This window comes from Gallus gallus, chromosome 5 (assembly GCF_016699485.2).
Source record: "Gallus gallus isolate bGalGal1 chromosome 5, bGalGal1.mat.broiler.GRCg7b, whole genome shotgun sequence".
Taxonomy (NCBI): Eukaryota; Metazoa; Chordata; class Aves; order Galliformes; family Phasianidae; genus Gallus; species Gallus gallus.
This window is the reverse complement of record NC_052536.1, coordinates 2,703,499-2,725,734: the sequence shown is the minus strand read 5'-3', so window position 1 is coordinate 2,725,734 and position 22,236 is coordinate 2,703,499. Positions and strand designations below refer to the sequence as shown.

The window sequence follows — 22,236 nt, the reverse complement described above, 5'->3', positions numbered from 1 at the left end:
TCCATGAAGAATCACAAGACCAGTTTCCATTTACATGGGGAGGCAGGCAATGGACCTTCCAGGTCCTGCCGCAAGGGTATGTACATTCACCATCCTACTGTCATAACTTAGTTGCACGTGACCTAGCAAAGTGGAATAATCCTAGTAACATAAAACTGTACCACTATATTGATGATGATCTCATCATCTGACTCGCTGGAGGCATTAGGAAGGGCAGTAGACTCATTAGCTGCTCATTTACAAGAGAAAGCCCTGTACAGATAGACAAGGCATGCCCCAGTGCAAGCCAAAGTGTTGATCCAGGACAGAAACATGGCCTATGTCTTGCCGTGGAAGGCAGACCTACCTCTTCTGGTACCTCTGAAACATCTATACTACTTCCCGTGAGTCTTTGAGTCTACAGGATCACTGGGAGGAGCATCATGACATCAAGGTGCTCCAGTGTCACTATAAGATCAGCATGACACCCAGTGGTGGACTATATGGGACTGATGGAATGCAGGCTGAACCTTCCCCTAGTCCAAGCAGCTATGTGCCTACAGGAGAGCCACTGAGTACTGGCCCACAAAGAAACATGAATCTCAACTAAGAACCAATCATCAGTCATCTTATATTTTGTCAATCTACACCAAGACAGGCAAAAATGTACAAAGCATCACAGTATACTGGATCACCATAATGGAAAGGGCCTACCTTTAACCTGCTCAGTCATTGGTTCACACTGTGAAGGGGTAGAGCATAGCAGAAATACTAACTCACAGCCTGAACTAGTGATTAAGTGCCTGGTGGGAAGGCAGGGCCAACCCAGGGGAGCTAAGCTGCATGTAGTGCACCTGAGTGACCAGAAGAGAGGGAGCCAGGATTCACGCATTCCCAGACCTCATTTAAGGGTTGGCAGTAGAGATGAGGGCATCTCACTGGAGATCCCTGCCTACCTGAGGCCATCCAAAGGTAAGCAGCTCTTTTCCTTCATTTCTGTGTCCACAGCTGCTGCATTTGGGCTCATCCCCATTTGCTGCAACCAAAGGTTTTGTCACCCTGCTACTTTCCATCCCATTACAACATTACAGATGGTATCATGGTAATACTTAAGGCAGAAAAGGTGTGAAACAATGTGTCCAAGAGAACAGAGTCATTTTACAAAAAAAAAAAAAAAAAAAAAAAAAAAAAAGGAAGTGAGGAAATGGTCAGATTCAGTCTCTCATTACTAGACATTACTTCACCCACAAGCTCTCCTCTTGCCTCACAGCAATAGCTTTTTTTTTCCCTCCACAGTAGTTCATGCATTTCAGAGGGCCAACCGCATAAAAGGAATCTAAAAATAGGTTAAAGCCTGAAACCAAAGAGCAGCTGTTTCATTCACAATGAGAGAAGCAGGAGGAAAAAGAATTGTAGGACAATGTATTACTGAATGATTTTTAAGTTACATATTTCATGCTATCTTACAGAAGGTCTTTGAATATCTGGTTGTATTTCATATTTGCAGTAACTGATAGAGCGAGAACCTACCACGTGTGCTCTTCTCATCTTCTTAAGAGGAAGATTATTAGGAAACAGGGATCTGAGACATGAACACAGCATGCAGAGCTATGAGATGTCTTATGGTATCATGGAATCATAGCATGGCTTAGGTTGGAGGGGACCTTAAAGATCATTGAGCTTGAATCACCCTGCCATGAGCTGATTGTCCTCCACCAGCTCTTGTCCTCCCATCCAGCCTGGCCTTGGGCACCTCCAGGGAAGGAGCACCCACAGCTCTCTGGGCAGCAATGCCAGGGCCTCTGAGTAAAGAATTTCCCCCTACCATCAAACCTAGATTTCCCCTTTTAGTAGAAAGCCATTCCCCCTTGTCCTATTACTATTAGACCATGAGAAAAGCTACTCCCCTTCCTGCTTATAAGCTCCCCCTTCAAGTACTGGAAGACCACAATGAGGTCTCAGAGACCTAATCTTGCACTAGAACAGGAAGCTTGAAGAAGCTCAGGTGATAGCAGGAGACTGCCTCTTGTAGAATGTTCCAAGGGGAAGAGAGACTACCTGCTGGAAGCTGCATCACTGCAGTGCTCTTACTTAGAAAGTATCAGCTGCAGAAGGTGAATTTTCTGCATCCTACAGGTCCTTGGGCACCTGCACTTCTGTAGAGAAGAAATCTCTTCCATCCAGATCAATGCTCGTCCTTTATTCAAGAACTCTGCAGTTCATCAAAATGCTGACCTCAGCCTTGAAAGGGCCTGTACAGACCAAGTTCTTCAGCTATCTTGGAACAACAAACTGAAAATAGAGTATAAAACAGAGAGCCAAACAAAGTAGGATTCATTGTGTTAGCTGGGATGGGAGCAAACAGAAAATCATGTGTAAATATGTGGATATAGCAGTTTAGAGCAGGAATTGGATTTAATAAAAACAAGGTTGGGGATGACAGCTCTCAGAGCTCATATTATGCAATCATTAGCTGTTATGGACTTATAGGGCAAAAATGAGATCAGAGAAATAACAAGTAGGGTGTTAACCCACTGGCAACTATATGATGTGAGAAAAGACAAAACTAGATCCTCCAGATTACAGGGAAGAGATGCACCAACATTCAGGCTCCAAGCAAGGCTTGGAAATGAAAATTTAAATCCTTCTTCTATAGATACCTGAATTTATCAATAATGCTTCATTCCCCAGTCTCTGAAGTAGCTACCTCAAGAGTCATTTCACTCTGAGAATACTAATTGACACATGGAAAACATCGCTGTCCCAGGTCAGCTTTAAAAAGTGGGATGAAGGATGCCCTTGTTTGTGTCAGTAGAGAGAAAGCACCATCTATGACAAGATGGTGACACGCAATACATGCCAGTGTTTCATCATTTCCAGACTTCATCCCTAAGGACATGCAACACTGCCTACTTCTGGTCCCAGAGTGGGCCTGGTGCGTGAATGACTACAGGCAACTTCCTATGGTTCCTGTTACTCTTGCTAGCGAGTGGTAGCAAAAGGTAAGAAAGATGGGCGGCTTCAGAGGAGCTGCAGAGAACTGGCAGGTTCAGCTACATCCTGAGGGGTCAAGACAGAGGGCCATGAGGAAAAGTAGAGCAGGGAGAGAGCAGGAGTGGGAAGGATATGTCAACAGGAGAGCAGATGTTGCAGAGAGAAAGCAACTACAAGTCCTCTTGTTATTACTGATGGAGGTCATACACAGAGAGACTGCAGTGCTCTTAAGACTAGGAGAAGAACCTTTGAGAGTACAAAATTACCACAACCAGCTCAAGTGTTTGGCTGTGAAAAATCACACCTGAAGAGATGTTGTTACCTGAAAATAGCAAAGCAACTTTGCACTGCTTCTCCTTCTGTTTGTGTCAGCTTTAGCTTCAGAATTCAGCTGATGTTTTAAAGACCTTGGCACCCAGGGGTAGAATTCATCTGAAAAAAAAAAAAAAAAAATCAATTAACAGGTCCACATCTGAGCTACTTGAATTAGCCTCTCTTTAAACTTAATGGACACGGTACCATTCATCATACACTAAAACAGGCCAAGTGAGTCATGCCTGAAACTACCCAGTCCTCTCCATTAACTAATAAGGGAGCCCTAGAGCTCTCGGTGCATTTGTAGATGTGTATCCATCACAAATTTCTGAGATGACAAGGAGTGAATCCCTCCTGGGGTTCCTGGTAGTGACCCTCAGACCAAGGAATGAATCCTTGATCCAGATGACCCATCCCTCCTTTTCCAGCACAGTCTGAGGATCAGCTGGGAGAAATGCCTGTGCTGTGCACTATTACATTTCCCTCGCTTAGTGCTAGCAGGGGAGAGGAGTGGAGCAAGAGGATGGATGCTTTAGGATTGTCTCATCTCCAAGGCAAATGCGGAAGGAGAGAGAAGGTCCCCCTGTGCTAGGCCAGGAGGGCTGAAAGGCAGAACTGCCCAGGGGGATTGTTATGGACAGAAAATAGCCATCTCTGGGGCTCAGAACCACATAGGCCTCTTTGAAAGAAAAGCTTTTATAACTGTGAAGAAAAGGCTTTCCCTCGCAGGACTCAACAATATCAGTGGGAAGACTTGTATGGTTTCGAAAGCTTCATTTACCCACATTGCTAGCATGCCTCCAGAGGCTGCCATTGTCAATTCATTATCTGTAGTTGAGCAGCCTGGAGAGGATGGGAAAATAGTTTGGGCAGCACAGCCCTAAGCAGAAACCATACCTGACTTCTGTATCAATTCCAAGAACAACAGTTTTTCATCAAATCCTCTTCCATCATCCCAGGGTATTTCTCACAGTCATTTCTCCCCCATGACTGTGCTGGAAAGTAGCATCACATAAGACCTGCTTTCCCCATGGGAGACCTGGACTCGGACACCCACAGTGCTGCTGAGCTGAGGATGTGCTGCTGCTTGCCAGCAGCCCTCTGCCAGCACACAGGAGCAGAGGAATGGTGCTGCGCCATTCTTAGGCTTGCAAGGGAACACTGATACTGACACTTTCATTTACCTGTTTGTAATGTTTACCTGTTTGTTTACCTGTCTTTACACTTAATGTAAAGAATTTAGACAAAGCCCACTTTGGAGTTATCAATCAGTGCAAAGACAGATGCATTCTGTATGGATACCCCAATGACTGCTGTGCATTCATTGTAATTAGCTCTACAATCATTAAACTTAAAACCAATATAAAGTAAGTGCACAACTGAGCATGCTAATAATAGCACCAGTCCATTTCTTAGACTGTTTCCATAAAGATATTTTTTATAACACCTTTGGCAAAACTGGGACCTTGCATAATTAAATTTGATTTCACTTTCTTACAACTCTAAGCTTAACTGGAGATCTCTAATTAGTTACAATTATTCTTTTCTGGAATGTGTTCTATTTAGCATAATCTTGTATTCATCTAGCCAAACACCATATGTATTTATTAATATCTCCTACTTATAGCTTTGTAACTGAGATATTTTGGCCAAGTGAGATAAATAACTACGTGCCTCACAACCACAACTCTGTGTGGCATCTGCTTTGAGTGCTAAGACAACATACTCAATGAAAAATAGCAGTTTATGGAGATAATTTCCCATTCTATGGTTTTAAGTAGAGATAAAAACACTGGCTGATTATCTTCTAAATCTAACAACTCTCCCCTCAAAAGCTCCTCAAGAGAAATTCTATTCTCTTTAATGAACCTTTCTCATCTAGTTGTGCTTCCCTTCAAAAAGACAATGGGCACGTAGGCTACAGCTTTCTCTTCCTGGCTCTGATGCCTGGCTGCCTGGCATGTCCATGAGAGCTTCTAATGCCACTCACAGAGAGATGAAAGTACTGCAAGACCACTCGCACCCTTGCCCAAGAAGCCCACTCCAATACCAGAAAAAAGCACAGATGGGCCTGTGTCAGCACAATGCTCAAGTGCAACCAAATGCAACCTGTGCTCCTGAATCCACGTGGTACCAACTACAACAGCAGCAAGCCCACAAACACCTCTGCTTTCTGCACAAGTGTGCTCCAGGCTGAAAAGTCTAGGTGCCTAGAGCACCGTCAAGTAAGATGCAGAGGTTGAATTACCACTTGAAATAAAAATAGACTAAAAGGTATAAATTCCAGAACAAAACACCAGAACTTTTTTAATTCCTACAAAATTAATGATCCTCATGAGCTCATAGGCTGTAAAGCAAATTAAATAGATGTTGCTCCCTTTTAAGATTTGGGTAATTACAGCAAGTGCAATTGACTTTATGCTTGTCTTCCCTTTAAGTCAATACAGGTACCAGTCTGGTGAAAAATGAGATGCCATGACAAACCCATAAAAAAAAAAAAAAAAAAGAAGTCAACACTGAAGCAAGAAGTTGTGCATATCTTCATAACTTCCCTGTTTTGTTGCTCACAGGTGCACTGCACCTGCACATGCAGTACCAGAGCATATGAACAGCTGTTCCAGCCTGTGGTGACAACTAAGCAGCACCCTAACATGGCTATGTGGGGGAAGAAGCATTAATGCAGTGACTTTGGTTTGAACAGAACTCGCACCACAGCACTGTGCATTATTAGCATTACCTGGTTTATAACTACACAGTACACCCCCAGACATATACTGATTATGTAAGTTATTTTGTCATAGTAATTCTTAGCAGCTCTTTAGAGCTTTCTATTCACAGATGTAGGGCACAGTATGCCTTTGGAAGCGATCTAGCACAAACAAGGCTTTGAAAAATCCACTAATAAGTAGTGGAATTTGAAAAAGCATTTGCATCTACCAAAAACACTGCAGGGTCTCAATGTCTTCTAAGTCAATGCCGCATCTAACTTTATTCACTCAACACTTAGCACTCAAAAGTCTTAAAGGTAGCACTATCATTAAGTTATGTAAATAAATAATGACACCATTTCATTTACTCACAGATTTCTGTGCGCACAGGTTGTACACTCTTTGTACTTCCAAAACGTGGGTTTTTTTTTTTTTCCCCCTCTGGATAGAAGCATCATAAATGTACTGTAGTGGCAAAAGCAGCTAAAGTTTTCAGTTATTGCATTTCAGCTGGAACAATAATGTCCTTCTCCCAGCATGTTTCAATTAATGATGCAATTAAAGCAATTGACATTAGTTCGGCTTACTTTCAGACCAAAAGGTAGTTGATAGAAATGGTCTAAAGAAAAAAAAAAAAGAAAGAAAGAAAAAAGTTATCAAGCTGATATGTCATGTCTTCCATGATACTTCTGGGTGTACACGCTTATTAAAAAACAACATTGACTGTATGAAAATTATTTTGGTACCAAGAAGTACTGGTTTATGGAACATAGTAGAATCCAGCCCAAAATTTTTAACGTGCCAGCATCAAACAAGAGGTTTCATGTTCAGCACTTACAGTTCTCTATTCTAGGTCACCACCAACAACCCTCACTGTAAAGCAGTAATGAGCATTATAGTTTATACTACTTCTCCTTTTGTGTATTAAGGATGGTTTCTTATCTGTTCTCTTTATCAGTTTGTATCTGGTACACCTATTTCATTACTGATGTAAAGAAGCAATTCAAAATGCAATGATTAATTTTCATGTTAATCTTTCTTGTCTAAATAATTGACAGGAAAGATGAACATGGACACTTGGAGTCAACAGTCATTATTGCTTCTGCCTTTCTGGTCTTTGTGGTAGCAACTCTTTGTCAAGCCACCTAGAGAACACGTGTCTAGGAGGAGACAGCTCAAATTGCTCGGCCTCTGATCAGCCAGATTTGAAACTGCCTGAATACAAATCTCTGTTCACTTCTCCAAAATCTGTTTTCCAGAATCCGCCCTGTTTGCCTCGCATACGTTTAAGCACCTGATTTTTCATTAAGTCCTCCATCTTCTGCATCACAAGGAATCTGGGAAGCCACAGACAACCCATCCTGCAGCTCACCTCTCTGTCCAGACATCCAAACACTCTGGGTCACTATGCTAGGCAAAAGGCCCAGCAGCACAGTGCCATTGCCTCACATTACCGCTGTACCCTAACAGCATGGATTCACACCCTACTTCTCTGCAAGGATCTTCCTCTGCTGGGTTCATAGATGTCATTTTGGGAAGTCCCAAACTATGGCTGCTTTTGTAGCACTGAAAACTATGCCATCTTCATCCAAACTTTTCTAACCTTGTATTTCATTATCCAGTAATTCACGTCAATATACATGACCCAAGCCGGTAACAAACCCCTGATGGTGTCTTACAATGCAATGGAGAAACTCTCAGCTTAACCCTGAGACTGATCAACCGCTGGGGCTGCCAGAGCATCTCCTGACAGGAGCAGTCTCTTTCATGGTTTTAATACAGCTTGTGTTATATGATTTCACAGCCATTAATATATTCTAATAGATGTGTAGGATGACCACCTTTCATAACATCAAAGTTTAAAAATTCATTACAATCTGAAGAAAATACTCTGGACTAGAAAACAGTTTATTCCGAGGAAGAAAAGTTGGTGGCTTCCTGCTAATCAGTACTGCTAACATTTTTATATATAAAGTATTTTCTCAAAATGTTAAATACAATTGTAAGCTGTAAGAGGGAATAAATGTTATAAAGATAGAAATCTCTACTGCCACTTAAGCGATAAGTTAAAAAACATCTTTTCATGCTTGGGGGTATTTTTCACTCAGAAGTCACTTTTTCATCTGATTTAAATCCAATTAAGTCTGAACATCTAAAATGAAGAACAAGTCTTTGAATTTATGTATAACTGATTTAACTAATCACTGTATCACTGCAGAGCTACTAAGCAAACAAACTATGAAAAATAAATGTGAAATCAGACCCAAACCACAGTCAGCCTTGATTTTGGTTTTTAAATAAATTAGTAATCATGCACAAAGAATGGGCTTTTTTCTTTTTTTTTTTTTCTTTTACCAGCAAGCCTAAGTTTCAGTTATTAGATTTAGAAACTAACAGTGAAAAATAGTATTATAGTTCACAAAAGACATTTCTTCCCATTTAGGACAGAAAGCACTTGTGATCCCTGATGTGCCCAGAGGCCCAGAAATAGTTTTCTGCCACATTTTTTGGTAAGTTGAAGAAAGAATGCATTACAGCCATCACAACACTAGCCAGTTGCATGCCACAGAACATCATAATTGTATAACTACAGGATAATGGAAAAATTTTTAAAGCTCCCTGTCATAAGATATCTCCCATTAAGCTGCTGTCTGCCTGACATGTGGAAACTGCCATCTTACCAATGATATGACAATGAAATGCTGACAGAGGATCAGTGCCTGCTGCAGCAGCTTCTTTGCTGCGGGTCACAACCCACTGCCGCAGGAGAGCTCCTCCCAGAGTGCCCCAGCACCTGGGCACCAGCCTCCTGGAGGAAATCTCTGCCATTTTAACCTCCCTTCTCACAAGCATGCTCGGAATCGAGCTTGTAGAGGCTTTCCATCAGGAAAAGCATTACGTAGAAGCAGCTCATTCCTGAAATCCCAATTATCTGCCTATCATAGTGCAGAGACAGCTGCAAACACTGCCTCCAGCAGCTGCAGCTGAGAAACTGTGGCTGTTTGGCCTGGACTGGAAAAGGTGGCAGCCCCCACATGACAGCTCCCAATCACCTCCTCACTCCTTCCAATGAAATAATGCTTTTCTTTCCCTTTTTGAGCTATGCAACAGAGCACAAAGCTTTCAAAGAAAAAAATAAAAAATAAAAGGAAAAAAAAAAAGCAGAAAATGCCACACACGCGCTTCAGAGATGCAGAGATGAATCTTAGGTAAATAGGGGCAATAAACTGTCTGAGATTATTTCTGAAACCTCTACACAATTCTGCAAGTCCAGCTCAGTACTGTGGCAACAGGCAACAGTCAGATCACACTGCCATTTTCCAGTGAATTTTCTCAAGGTTTAAATGAAAAGATTACTTAGTTAGAGGGGGGCTTTTTTTGTTGGTTTGTTGTTATTTTTTAATAATACTTGTATTGATAAACTAGTAGTTCCTATAAAGGGAAAAAAATCTTCAAAAATTAAGGCAATTGGACTTTCTCTTCTTCAGTCCATAACATACAAACATTCCAGTTTTTCACCTTGTTTGCAGTCCCTGCCTAACAACCCTTGGCACTAGAGAGGATTAACAACAGGATGATGGTTATAATCATATCAGACCTGCCAAGCATTAGCTGAGTGCCATTAAAGGTCCAAGAATTTCAGCTGGAATGAGAGGTATTTCTCTTGCTACAAAAAGCAGTGCTGGGGAGCTCCCAGGCAACAGGAGTAATACAAGAGGCTGATAACACAAATAAACCCCATATTTGATCTCAGAGAGGATGTTTCAGTCCTGGAGCTCTTCATCACAGGCATCTGCCAGCCAGATGAAATGGGTTGCAGATGTTGACATGGTGAAACAGCTTGCTGTGCACATTTTACTTGAACACCTCCACTTGATAGAATCATTAAGGTTGGATAAGACCTCCAAGATCCCCAAATCCAACCCCACTTACTCAGGTTGTCAAGAAGGAACACATTTCTATGCACTCCACCTCTAGGGCTGACATACTGGGAGATGCTTCTGAGTATTTTATTTATTTATTTTGCCTTAAACATGGACTACCTGGAAAATTAAAAGGAAAACATGCCATTGAGATATTTGAGCTATTTTCTCTCTCATATGGAAAAAGATTAGTTACAAGTAACACAAAGTGATGGATTTGTGGGAGATAAAAAATTAGCTATGATATGTTTTAAAGCACTTTAATAAATTTATTAAAAGTCAAGATGTGCTTCAAAATAAATCCCAGTGCACTTGCAAAAAATTGCATGGCTTAGAAAAGATGCACTCAAGGAATGAAGCAACACTTTTTTTTTTTTTAATTGCACTGGGAGTTATCAGTGTGGTTCCAGTAAGAGTTTTTGCTGGAGCATTCTAATGAGCACAACCAGATGTACAAACTTGGATGCTTCAAATTTACAGAACTGGGGAGACATGGTCTTATGCACAAAGCATCTATACAGTGTTTATTATGGAACAGTTTTCCCTTCACCTCCTTATAACCGTAGTCACTGTAGGAAACACAAAGAAAGGAAAAAAGAATGGATGTGGCTGGCAGCAATGAACCTTACTGATGAGTTGGTTCTCATTGTTTTTCCCTGTATGATTGTGTTTCAGTATGTTGCTATGTTAAATATAGCATACTCTGTCAATTAAGTTATATTTCCCACTTATAAGCCCATAAGCAGAACAAATAATCTAGTGAAATAAGGGGGTGGGAGGCAGGCACAAGAGGGAGGCACAATTTAGCAACTGCTTGAGATCACATATGATTAAGACAAAGAAGGTATGGCTATTCATGCATGCACAAACATGCTCCTACTATTCAAGGCTGAGCAAATCTCCCAGGGGACAGTTTAATGACCACTATCTACTTCAAACAGATGAAATCCCTTTTCTTAATCCCCAGTCCCTTGAACTTTATTCCACTGCTATTTAAATTTGTCATAAAATCTTTTACTTGCCTTGCCATGTTATTACCTAATCAGTAAGTATATTATGCTCTAATGATTTGTATGTGCTCACTTCGGTGCATGAGAAGAAGCCAGGTTACAGTGCTTTACTGAGCAAACTGTAAAGACACTGTATAGAAAAAAAAAAAACAGAAGAAGCCATGCAGCAAGATCAGAAGGTCCTCATCCTAGGTAAGTATCAGGAAAAGACAGATCCTTTCTTCTTTTGCAAACATACTTCTTTCTCTTCTCACTGGTATTTAGTCTGTGCCACCTTACCCCTCGGCAATGTCTGCAGCAGGCAGAACAAGCTGTTAGCCTCTGGGACCACATCTGCAGCCACTCGTGGTGACTCTGCAGGCATGGAGGAAAAGACAGAGGTGCTCACAGACCCCGTTCTCTGGCTCCTGAGTCACCACTACCTGACGGGCCACAGGGCAGCACTGAGATAACACCATGCTTCGTGCTGTCAAAAAAATGGCAAGCCAGGTCACAGGCTGGATCAGCATCCAGCAAGGGGCAATAATCAAAATGTGAATTAAATTGGTGCGAAAAACCTACTAGTGTCCTCATGTCCACACAGGGTTTCAGTGTGCAACTCAGGGCAGGTGCATGTCACTGACTTGCTGTAAGGCTGTTAGATGAACAATACTGGAATTGAACATGAGCTGATGGTCTGTCTCCCCTTCCTCCAGCCTGAACAGAGCAGCCAATAAAACCTACCAGAAAACAAGGGGCAAAATATTTACTGCTTGTTTATTTATGCATGCTACCCAATCACCTTGAATTATAACATCACTCCTGTTCCTAGCTGTGTTTTGAGCCTTCTAGACTCTTTTTCTTTAAACCAAGAGAGTAAATTGGTCAGGGAAACAATATTGAACCCAACACATCACTGTGTGCTCAGGGCTGCTAAAAATTCCATGACTGTCCTCTCAAGCTCCACTAAAATAGAACATACTTAATATTTTTTCTAACCTAACTGTAACTGTATGTATAGAAAGCAAGTAGGAAAAACAAACAAACAAAAAAAAAAGAGGGCCATGACTACATCTGGTTCAAGCAGAAACGTTAACTGCAATTTGGAGTTTCTTGACAGAGGCAGAAGTTATAAATATCAGCAAGTGCTGTGCAGTGCTTCCCCCATGTCCTCTCAGTGCAATTTGTTCACTGCTTCGAGACATGAGACAGCCATGTGTTCCACTTTCCCTGTCAGTAGCCAATTAGCAAGAAAGCGAGTCATAAAAATTTACTCTGTAACAAGCTAACAAGTAGTACAATACATTATCACTCAACATTGATGTTGTAAGAACTGATTATTGATTTGCTATCCTCTTATTCAGTACCATTGTAAGCCACCTGCTTCTATCCCTCCAAAGTAGGCTCTGTTGCAGCAAAGTCATCACTGCCATATGATCAAACAATTATTTAATAAAGTCAAAAACAACATTGCATCACAAGGTTTCTAACTGCCCTACCACTTAATTAAATGAAATGGTTGGACTAGAAAGAAATTTTGTGGGAAGAAGTAATTTGCCACTCCTTGTGGAGGTTCACTCTAATCAAAAAAAAAAAAAATTTATCAGAGAATTCACTGAGTTGGAAGAGACCCTGAAAGGTCATCTGCTCCAACTCTTCACCTTCCCAACACCAGCCATGCTGCCAGCTGCTGGCCCTTCTGTAACCAGCTCCCGTCCACACGTCTACATTAACACGCATATTAGCTGGATTTATCTGACTTCAACTCCACTTTTCTCTCATTCAGCAAGCCAGAAGAATACTTGTAACCTAAAATATTCAGTGATGTTCCATTACATATTTGATAATGGCTTTCCAGTTTGTGAACTGTTGCCTCTTCTTTGCATCTGGTGATAGCCTGAGCTTAATAAACCAGTTATTTTTGCTATCGGCAGTATTCTCAGGTCATAAAAAAAAAAAAAGCAGAAATCTCATCCTGGAGTTACTGCTCTCTTTGACATAATGCTTTATTTTCCATTTGGTGTCTCCATTTGCAAGCGTTGGCATAATGATTTCTTTTGCCTTTGTTGCTGATTATTACCCCAAGTAGAGAGGAAATTCCATTAACCAAGATTTTTTTATTTTTATTTTTTTTACTATACTACTCTGCAATTCTTTTGTCTTCCTCTGAACTATCTGAACAGTTTCATTACTCAAGTTCCTAACACATTACTTTTAAGCTGTTGCAAATCATTTACATCTTTCAAATTAAGACCTAATAATTACAGAAGCCAATCATATATTTTTAGCTTTTTTTTTTTTTAACTTAGTGCTTTGTTGATTGATTTATTTCACTTTGACTGCGTTTGTTGAAAGATACTTTTTGAATAGCACATATTTTCTGAGCAGAAAATGTTTCTGCATGCACATTTACGGTATGCCTTGGTTCACAGTGCAACCACACTATAACTTGCTGGCATGGTGCTAGACTCATTCTTCTGTATTGAAACCAATGCTCTAAATTTGGCCCTGCTGCTGCATTATGGTACTCTCACTGTGAACTAAAATTGCTAAAGATATATACTTTTGTATATTTTGCCCTCAGAGGGCAGCCAGGCTCCTGCTCCAACCCTCCCCAAGGCCATAGAATTGTCAGGGCCAGAAAAGACCTCTAAGATCCCCAAGTCCAACCCAAGCCCACCTCCACCATGTCCCTCAGTGTCACATCTCCAAATTTCTTGAACACTTCCAGGGACAGTGACTCCACCACCTCCCTGGCAGTCTATGCCAGTGCCTTACCAGTCTGTGAGTAAATTGTTCCTAAAATCCAACCTGAAACCTGCTCATAAAGCCTAGAGCTCTCTGCAGCCTACACTGCAGGACACTGCAGGAAAAGTTTTCCTGCATATTTTCACAGCCTATCCTCTCACTGCAGAAATTTTAGTTACTTGTCCCTCCTTCCTTTAAGTGTCTTCTAGCCCAGGGCAGACTGGAGACTTTGCAAAAGTAACAATACAATTTCAGCACTGAACCCCCTGGACCACTGAAAAAAAAGAACACGTATTTTCAAATCCCATACTTTTCTAAAGCTTCTCTTAATTCTAGTACATCTAGGGCATAATTATTGAACACAGGGGACCAACATTTCTTATTGCTACTCCTGAAGTGGATGAGCTTGCCAGAAAGAGATGGCATACTTTTAATTCACTTGAAATAGTATTAGTTAGACTGGACAGGTTTGCTTTGTCACAGATGTAAGAGACAATTTTAAGGGACTGCCATATCATTTGTCAATTTCATATATACCAATAGGGAATGCAGTGGCTACACAGATGTGAAAAGGTCATCAAGGATTATTTATCTTTTCTTGACTGTAGAAAATATAATATGTGCATACTGTAATCCAATATCGCTTACATTTCTGTACTGCATTAACTCAGGGAGATAGATTGCTTTGAACTTTCTCATTGAGCAATACTTAGACAATGAAAACCTTCATCTTAATGCCTTGTACTCTTAATGCCTCTGAACATTGCAGGCACATAGGAGGGCAACCAATATTTGTGATTTAAATCATTGTACATGTCCCTAAATACTTTCCAGTGATGCCTGAATTTTTGTTGGTTTGAGAATCATGCATTTTCAGAGACTGCTGAGGCTCTAAGCAGAAAGGACACTGAACAGACTGATCAGGGGCAGTCTGAGGTCATTCTTTCAAATGGCAGAGATACAGACCCTTTGGTGCTAGAGAGGGTAAAAATTAAAATGAGAATTCATAAAACAAATGAAAAAACTTCTGCTGCAATTTAGGTAACTGATTTAGTCTCATTTCCATTAATACTATCAGTATTTTCTAAGACTGAGGTCCAGTCTACATGCTAATTTTAGCTTTATATGACTAGTACTATAAAGAGTGACCATGGAATGAAAAAATAATAATAATAAATCATGCTCCAAATTTCCCTTTCCTGTAAGTATAAAAGCAAATTTTATTTTGCTAAGTATTCACGCTGTCTTGTTGGTCAGGTTGGAAGACTGTAGCCGTAGAGAGGTCTGAAAGATGAACAATCAAGAAAGTGGAGAACGAGCTGTAGAGAAGTCACTTTCATTTGTTTTCTTTTTTAGTAGAATTGAAAATATTTCCTACTTCAAAAGTAATAATAATAATAATAATAGTAAAAAATTGAGCAGTACTTACCTTGTTTTCTAAGCTGCTTCCTTCCCTGAAAATTCAGGGAACAAATGTGTGCAGCTAAAAAGGGAACTTAATCAGCTGATTGAGTGGCCAAAGCTGTGGTCAGGCAGAAAGCCACCTACACCACAGCTGCACATGAACTTATAATCTACCTGATTACGAATCCTTAACCCTTAACTTGATGGGGAAGAGTTTAACTTTAAAGTTACTGCTTACATTAACATACCTCTGTGGTTCTATGATTGTATCACCAGGGATGTTGTGTTAAGGCATGCCTGCTCTGAGTCTAAACACACAGTGGTGGTAAAGCATTTTGTATAATATTCAGGTATGAAAACAAATCTGCATATTTAATGCTGAAAGGGAGTCTGTTAAAATTAGTACTGAGAAGCAATGGATTAAGTGAAACATATTTGCATATCTTGTGACAGAAAAAAGTAGACTTATAGTGCATCAACCAACAATCGATCAACTGCATTATTTGAAAGCAGGATTTTTCAACTCTAGTGGAGATAAACTCCTGATCTCTGCTGTGTGTTTGGGTGATAAGGTGGTCAGCTGCAGAACCTCTAAGTTTCTCTGCACTGAAGTGTCCACTCAGTGTGTGAACACATAGAATCACAAAGGCATTTGATAAGAGCTTTGGCATAGGTAATTATGTTACAGTGTCTGGATGATATGACTCATCACTTGAAAGGAACTATAGAACAGAGAATGGCAACCAAAAGCCCCTTGCAGAGAGTTTGTGTCACCTGTGACTGTACACGGCACACACACATCACAATAAAATCACAATGCTATCAAAGCACTGGCTGTGGCAGTGCCACACAAACTCAGGTGAGCCAGTGAGGTCACTGTGCCTTCTCCCAAGGTGATTTACCCCGGCCAGGACTACAGCACATGTAAGAAAGAAGCCTGAATTGCTTCATGTGCTGCAGTAGCACAGGAAACATTCTAAGGCTTGCTTCCAAACACCACTCAAACCCACTCCATTCACTTAAATAAAACAATCCCATCTACAAATTTAGGAAGAAAAATAATTCAAGTACTGCCAAAGCAAGGGCTTGGCCACCAGCCAGAAATCCACTCACGAGAAGTCAGTACACCCTCACACCGTGCTGCTTGAGTAATACTAAATAATTTAAATGACCAGGTTTGGGAGCCTTTTCTTTTTCTTTTTTTGGCTGGGGAAGGCCACATTCTCTTTCTTCATGCTGTGAACCTTCTAGTGACTGTTTCACGTAAAAGCCTGAATCTGATCATTTCTGTCATCTTATTGGGGCACAACCCTCTCAGGCATATGTAAATCTTCTTTTGTGGGACTGTTCACTAGCAGCCAGTAACAATAAATAGTATTCCCACCATCTGCAAGTTTTGCAGATTACAAGCTACACCAGTGTAGCTACACCAGATGCTCACAGTTCGTTAACATCTCCCTGCAATGGAATACCAACTGAAACAGTGTCATGGTTTTATGATTGTTTGGTTATCAGTATTCCACATCATAACAACATGTAATGCACTGGGAGTTAAAGAGTTAATGCTACAGATCCGGGTACCTGTCCTGGAAGAAAAGAACTACTACATTCCCCTGTTCACTGTTCTGTTACCATTTTCACTCAGGGGGAACAGATAAAAGGCCTTGGTAGGTCATTTCCCCTCCCCTTTTTTTTTGGTCTCAGCAGCATGAGAGCTCTTTTCCCTGCTGCTCGACCCGACTGCACATCTCATCTCAGCAACAGAGTAAGGCCTTCAGTTTTTGGACACTCGCTCTCATTTTATTTATTAGCTCCAACTCTAATTATACTGTATTATACTGTATTATGGTGTGCTATCTTGCATTCTAATATCTTATTTAATAAATTAGTTTGTTTCTCCTCAGATCATTGCCACTGTGTTGTTTTAGGCCCATCTCTCTATCCTTTTCCCTTATCCCTTTCCAGGGCGCGGATCTGCAGGTCCCTCCACCCTGCTAGTCACAGAACTGGGCTGAATCAGCCCATAAGCCATTGACAAACAGAATATAGGAACATAGAATCAGTAAGGTTGGAGAAGACCACTAAGATCCCCAAATCCAACCATCAATCCACCCCCACCATACCCACCAACTATGGCCCTCAGTGCTACCTCTTCGTGGTTCTGGAAGAGGTATTTTAGTGCAGAAAGATCAGAGCCTGATTTTTATCTCCCTCGTACCACTTTACGTCTGTCTGAGATCCAAAGACTTACCTTAAGAGGAACTTGTTGGCAGGTATATATTTCTGATGGCAGACTATGTCCCTCAACCAGTTATGTCTTACCACAACATTCACTTAAAATTTTCCATCAAACTGTATCATGGGACCCTTCTAAAATACTTTCACTAATGACAATTATGTAAGTACCTGTAGAAGTGAGACATCCCCATATTGCTAGTAGGAGTTATGAATTAATTCTATTACAGTCTATTCTGCCACTTGTGTAATCACTCCTGACATTTTACCTTTTGCTTTGTAAAACATCATCATCAAAACAAAAATAAACCAAACAATGTTTTGTTTGCCACTATAATCTGATTGGGAAAATGCTATTAATTAAATGCTGTACACAATTATACTTGAAAAATAGTGCTAGCTCTTAGGAGAAGATGGATTACAGAAAGACAATTGTTATTTAACAATTTGTTAACATTACATTTGTTAACATTATTTGTTAACATTAACAAATCACCCACACATTCCAGTGAATTAGGGAGGTATCAGTATTTGTGGGCAATAGCTCAGATATTCTTTGGTCCGCGTGGTTATGTGGCTCATTGGGTGTATGACTCCAGGAGCTGCCAGAACTGAACACAAAGATGTACTTGCTTCGTTTCTGCAGGTAGTCTGAAAATACACGAAGAGCAGAACTGAGCAGTCCCCTCCCTCACAAGTGGTGCGTGGCACCATATATCATACAATGTCCTGGTCTGGTACGCAGGCTGAGATTTTTACCAAAAGAAAGCAAAAGTATTTCACAAGATCTGGAATTATCTGTTTCTTGCTTAGTTAAAAGCAGAGGAAATGTTCCTCTACAAGATATTAAGCAGAAACAGACACAAAACTCCACCTACCAATAGTGAGAGTTTGGACTAAGCCCCGTAACCAGTAGGAAGCTGCCTTTCATAAAAGGCATGTCGGCAATCTTACTCACTTTAAAATTATTGTTCTTCTATTCTTTTACAAAGAGATTTTAAGAAATCATATTTCCTGTTATTGTATCTCTCCTTATAATAAACATCATTATTTTGCAGCAGTTTTACTTCAGTGCCCACAAGGTTTACAGGGAACAGGGATCTCCACCAAGGCCCCTCAAATGAAAGAGGTTTTGAAAGTTCTTACCTTGGCCACAGATGATTATGGTGTATTACATTTTGTGCCTCAATTCAATCTCTGGGCTGAGAATGTAGCTTCTGAGCACTCTGATAGGAAACGTGATGTGATTAGTGATCACACCGCTTCATATGGAAAAGTTCATCATAGAGTAACTGTTTAAAATGCAATGTAAACAGGTCTGTGACAATATTTTGACTTTATGTAAACAATTCAAGCTGTGTAACTTTGGAGATAATGACACATAGTGCAGTATAAAATGCTCTGAAAGGGTTTTGTTGAATTAATCTGCATCAGGTTCAGGAAGGAAATCTGTATGTGCAAGGCAAAAGTATGAAGTTCCATGTGCCTGTTGAATACACTCTTAGGGTCAGGAGCTTTCAGAGAGCATCCTGGGAAAGGGCTTCACTACTGAGTTAAATGGGAAAAGAATGATTTTGAAACCTTGTGCAGTCATTAATCCCATTCACAGAGCTTCACAAATTGGTGTATGTGACAGACTGGAATATACGATTTTGTCAGAGTAAGTATAAATGAAGAATTTCTTGCAATTCTGATAGAATCATAGAATCGCTAAGGTTGGAAAAGACCCACAGGATCATCCAGTCCAACTATTCACCCATCACCAATGGTTCTCGCTAAACCATGTCCCTCAACACAATGTCCAAACGCTCTCTGAACACCACCAGGGTTGGTGACTCCACCACCTCTCTGGGCAGCCCATTCCAGTGCCTGAAAGGGTTTTCAGAGAAGTAGTATTTCCTAATGTCCAGCCGTAACCTTCCCTGGCGCAGGGATACTACGTCTCCAGGCAAACACTCCTTCTTTTAGCAACATCACAAGTTCAAGCCTGGAGAGGACAGTGATTAGCAGTTTAAAATCCCATTGATAAAGGAAAGCAATCTGTACATAGGAGTTTATTTAGATGCCCACAAGTTTTAAATCATTCCCCTCTATATCTCAGCCCACTGGATGTCTCATCCAACTGAATTACCATTGGGTTTTACAATGTGATATACAAAATGAGCTGACATGATTTACAGACATCCTTGGAGTATCATACAAAACACAACCATCTCCCTTATTATACAATCATTATGGCAATGCAAATATAGTCAATACATCAGTAGCTGGAAATGATGGGGCATTTAAAGAAAATAGATTTAACTTTACCACACAAACCCATTAGATAAAACAAATAACGTTTGAAAAAAAGGGAAGAAAATTGTCTGAATCATCACATAATTTTTTATATTGTTTTGCCACTTTTCCCCTTATAAGAAACATGACAGTACTTCATTTAAGACTTTTTTTCATTTCATAGTCACACTTCATTCTTCTCTTAGCAGTTCTATGTTTTCTGCATGAAGCTATGAAAGCCTCACAGATGTTGACTTCGCAGACAGTAGTTACTATACTTATTCCTGCACTCCCTTCCACATGCTTGTTGTTCAGTTAATTGAATAAAAAAAAAACACCAAAAAAAACCACACACACAAAAAAAAACCCACTGCACAAATGAGCAGAACAAAACACAACAACACATTAAAAAGGTGACATTTAAGCTGAAGGTGTCATCATCATCATAGAAATATATTCTTGTTCTAGTGTCACGAACTTTCTAGCCTCGGGAAAAAAGTAGGCATAAGCAGAAAAGAAACTAAACTCTAAGCTCAGTACAGGGCTTTCAGAGTTTTCATTGAAGAGTTTTCATTTGTATTTCTATCTAAACTTATGTACTAAAAGTCACTGTGTGCATGGTAAATTTAAAACTTTTTCTATGTCATAAAATATGAAAAGAGAAAACCTGTTACTGAGCCAGTAACTCAGTAATGGCTCAGTAACTGGCAATGAAAGTTACCAATAGTTCAGGTCTGCTGTCCCACATGTCACTGGCACAGCAGCTTCTGCACTTTGCCATTACAGTAGCAGTAACTGAGAAGGGCAGACATCATTATCACTGCAAATACAAACAAGAAAAAACTCTGAACTAATCAATGATGTTACAATTGACAGCAAAATCTAACCCAGTCCATTCAAACTGTATCATCTTAAGGCCAACCATTTTATCACTATACTATTGAAAGGGATTATACCCTTTTTCAGCATTTGCAGTTTCTCTTGCAAAGCAGAACACAGATAAGGACTACTGAGTCACCTGAATATGTGTTGAAATGGCAGTGTGATGTTTTCATAGCATTGCTCACTATGGGAGTCTTGATGCCTCTCCACACATTTGGAAAAGAAAGTGCTTTTTGCCATGGCATTTAGTTTTAAGACAGACTCAGTTTAATTACTTCCATTCTATCCAATCAAATATACCTTTCAATGTTTTAAAATGTTGGACAGCTGTGAAATATAAGTACTATGCAATCTGACTGTACATACATACATATTTTCATAAATACATCCGGCAGGGACCTTGGAACTAAGTATGTGATATCATGGGACAAAATCACAACAGGCTGTCTCATTTGTAACATTTAGATCCAAAGTAAGAAGAGCTGAATTCTATCATGTTGTCAATACACAAATTAAAACAAAAATACAGCATTAGTATACCCATGAAATAATTTAAACATGTTTGCAAATGTCTTGACAGGAAAAGTGTGTAATTTACAACACTGAAAACTTGTAACAACCATTGACTTATATGTGCTGTACTGTAAGTCACCCAGACAAGGTTAGCAAGGATGAGCATAGTGATAGGTCCCAAAGGCAACTCCCAAACATCTTCCTCTTGCGGAGACTTTGGTAATTGTCTGTTGTACAAAACACCAACACATACGGCTTCATTTCAGATGTCAGCTTCATCAGTTTTCCTCCCCCAGCACAGTCCAGTCTGAGGACGTCAGTTATTGTTGAGACACTCTAAATCCACCGAGCAGCAGACACTCCCATTCTGCACAGACAAACAAGTGGGTGTCAATCACCACTGCAGAACAACTTACAAAAAGCACAGGGGATACTAGCTGGCAGAGGCAGATGCATCTACTACATGTAAAAAATACCTGCTTAAGCCATCATCCTTAGGTGTCCCTATAGGTCCCAACTGTGGTGCCTTTTTGAGGGGGCTGCTGTTCTAACTAGCAATTAAATTATCTCCGCTTTTTCTCCCTATACTGTCTATTTACCAACCACCAGAACATACCTGAACTACATGTGAATTAGAAGCCTGTTTGTGAAAGACTCTGTCCTCCATAACAGAATATAGCACACAACGGTGACAACAAAGATGACTGGATTCATTTTCTCCTATGCAAGAAAGTCAATGGCAGGAGTTTGGATCCTACCCATACAGAGAAGCTCTCTGTTTTTCTGAAATAAGAAAATCATTAACATTCTTGGTTCACAGCAGATATGTACAAAGAAAAACACCATGTAGCTTTTGAGCTTTACTCCATGGCTAAATATCTTTCTGCAAGATTCAGTCATTTGCAAAACTATTGTATGTACTAAAAACTACAGAAACCACAAAACCCCCAAATGATCATTATGTTTATGTATTTATTTTGATCCACCACAAACCAATAGGGAAAACTCTGAAGAATGTCAGAAAAGCTGGCTACTATAATTTAAGACCCTGAGCAACAGTTCAGTTTGTCACAGTGAACATACGAACATTTTATACAACATAAAACACATCTTCATAATTCTGTTCAGTATTTTTTGTCAAAAAGCAAGAGATCAGTTTTCACTACAGGAGATACAAAGCACAGAATTCAAGGCTTAGCTTCTATGGAGTCTGAAAAAAGCAGTGCACAGGATACTGTCATCTCATCTTGAGGTGCCAAAGGCCAGTTT

The 22,236-nt window shown here is 40.2% G+C and overlaps 1 protein-coding gene and 1 long non-coding RNA gene across 9 annotated transcripts in view; one reads left to right on the top strand and one right to left on the bottom strand.

Moving 5' to 3' along the window:
* Positions 1-22,236, top strand: part of LOC121110891 — a 125,495-nt gene that overhangs the window by 82,024 nt on the left and 21,235 nt on the right. The window contains exon 3 of the long non-coding RNA XR_005860190.2: positions 8,440-8,506. This is a non-coding gene — a long non-coding RNA (uncharacterized LOC121110891). The remainder of the gene's footprint in view (positions 1-8,439; positions 8,507-22,236) is intronic.
* The window catches only part of NELL1 (neural EGFL like 1), a 286,028-nt gene continuing 283,126 nt past the window's right edge, over positions 19,335-22,236 (bottom strand). For all 8 annotated transcript variants that reach the window (XM_001234166.7, XM_015286235.3, XM_015286242.3 and 5 more), the window contains one exon: positions 19,335-21,334. In XM_001234166.7, the coding sequence (XP_001234167.3) occupies positions 21,284-21,334 (51 nt within the window). In that variant the 3' untranslated portion in view covers positions 19,335-21,283. The remainder of the gene's footprint in view (positions 21,335-22,236) is intronic.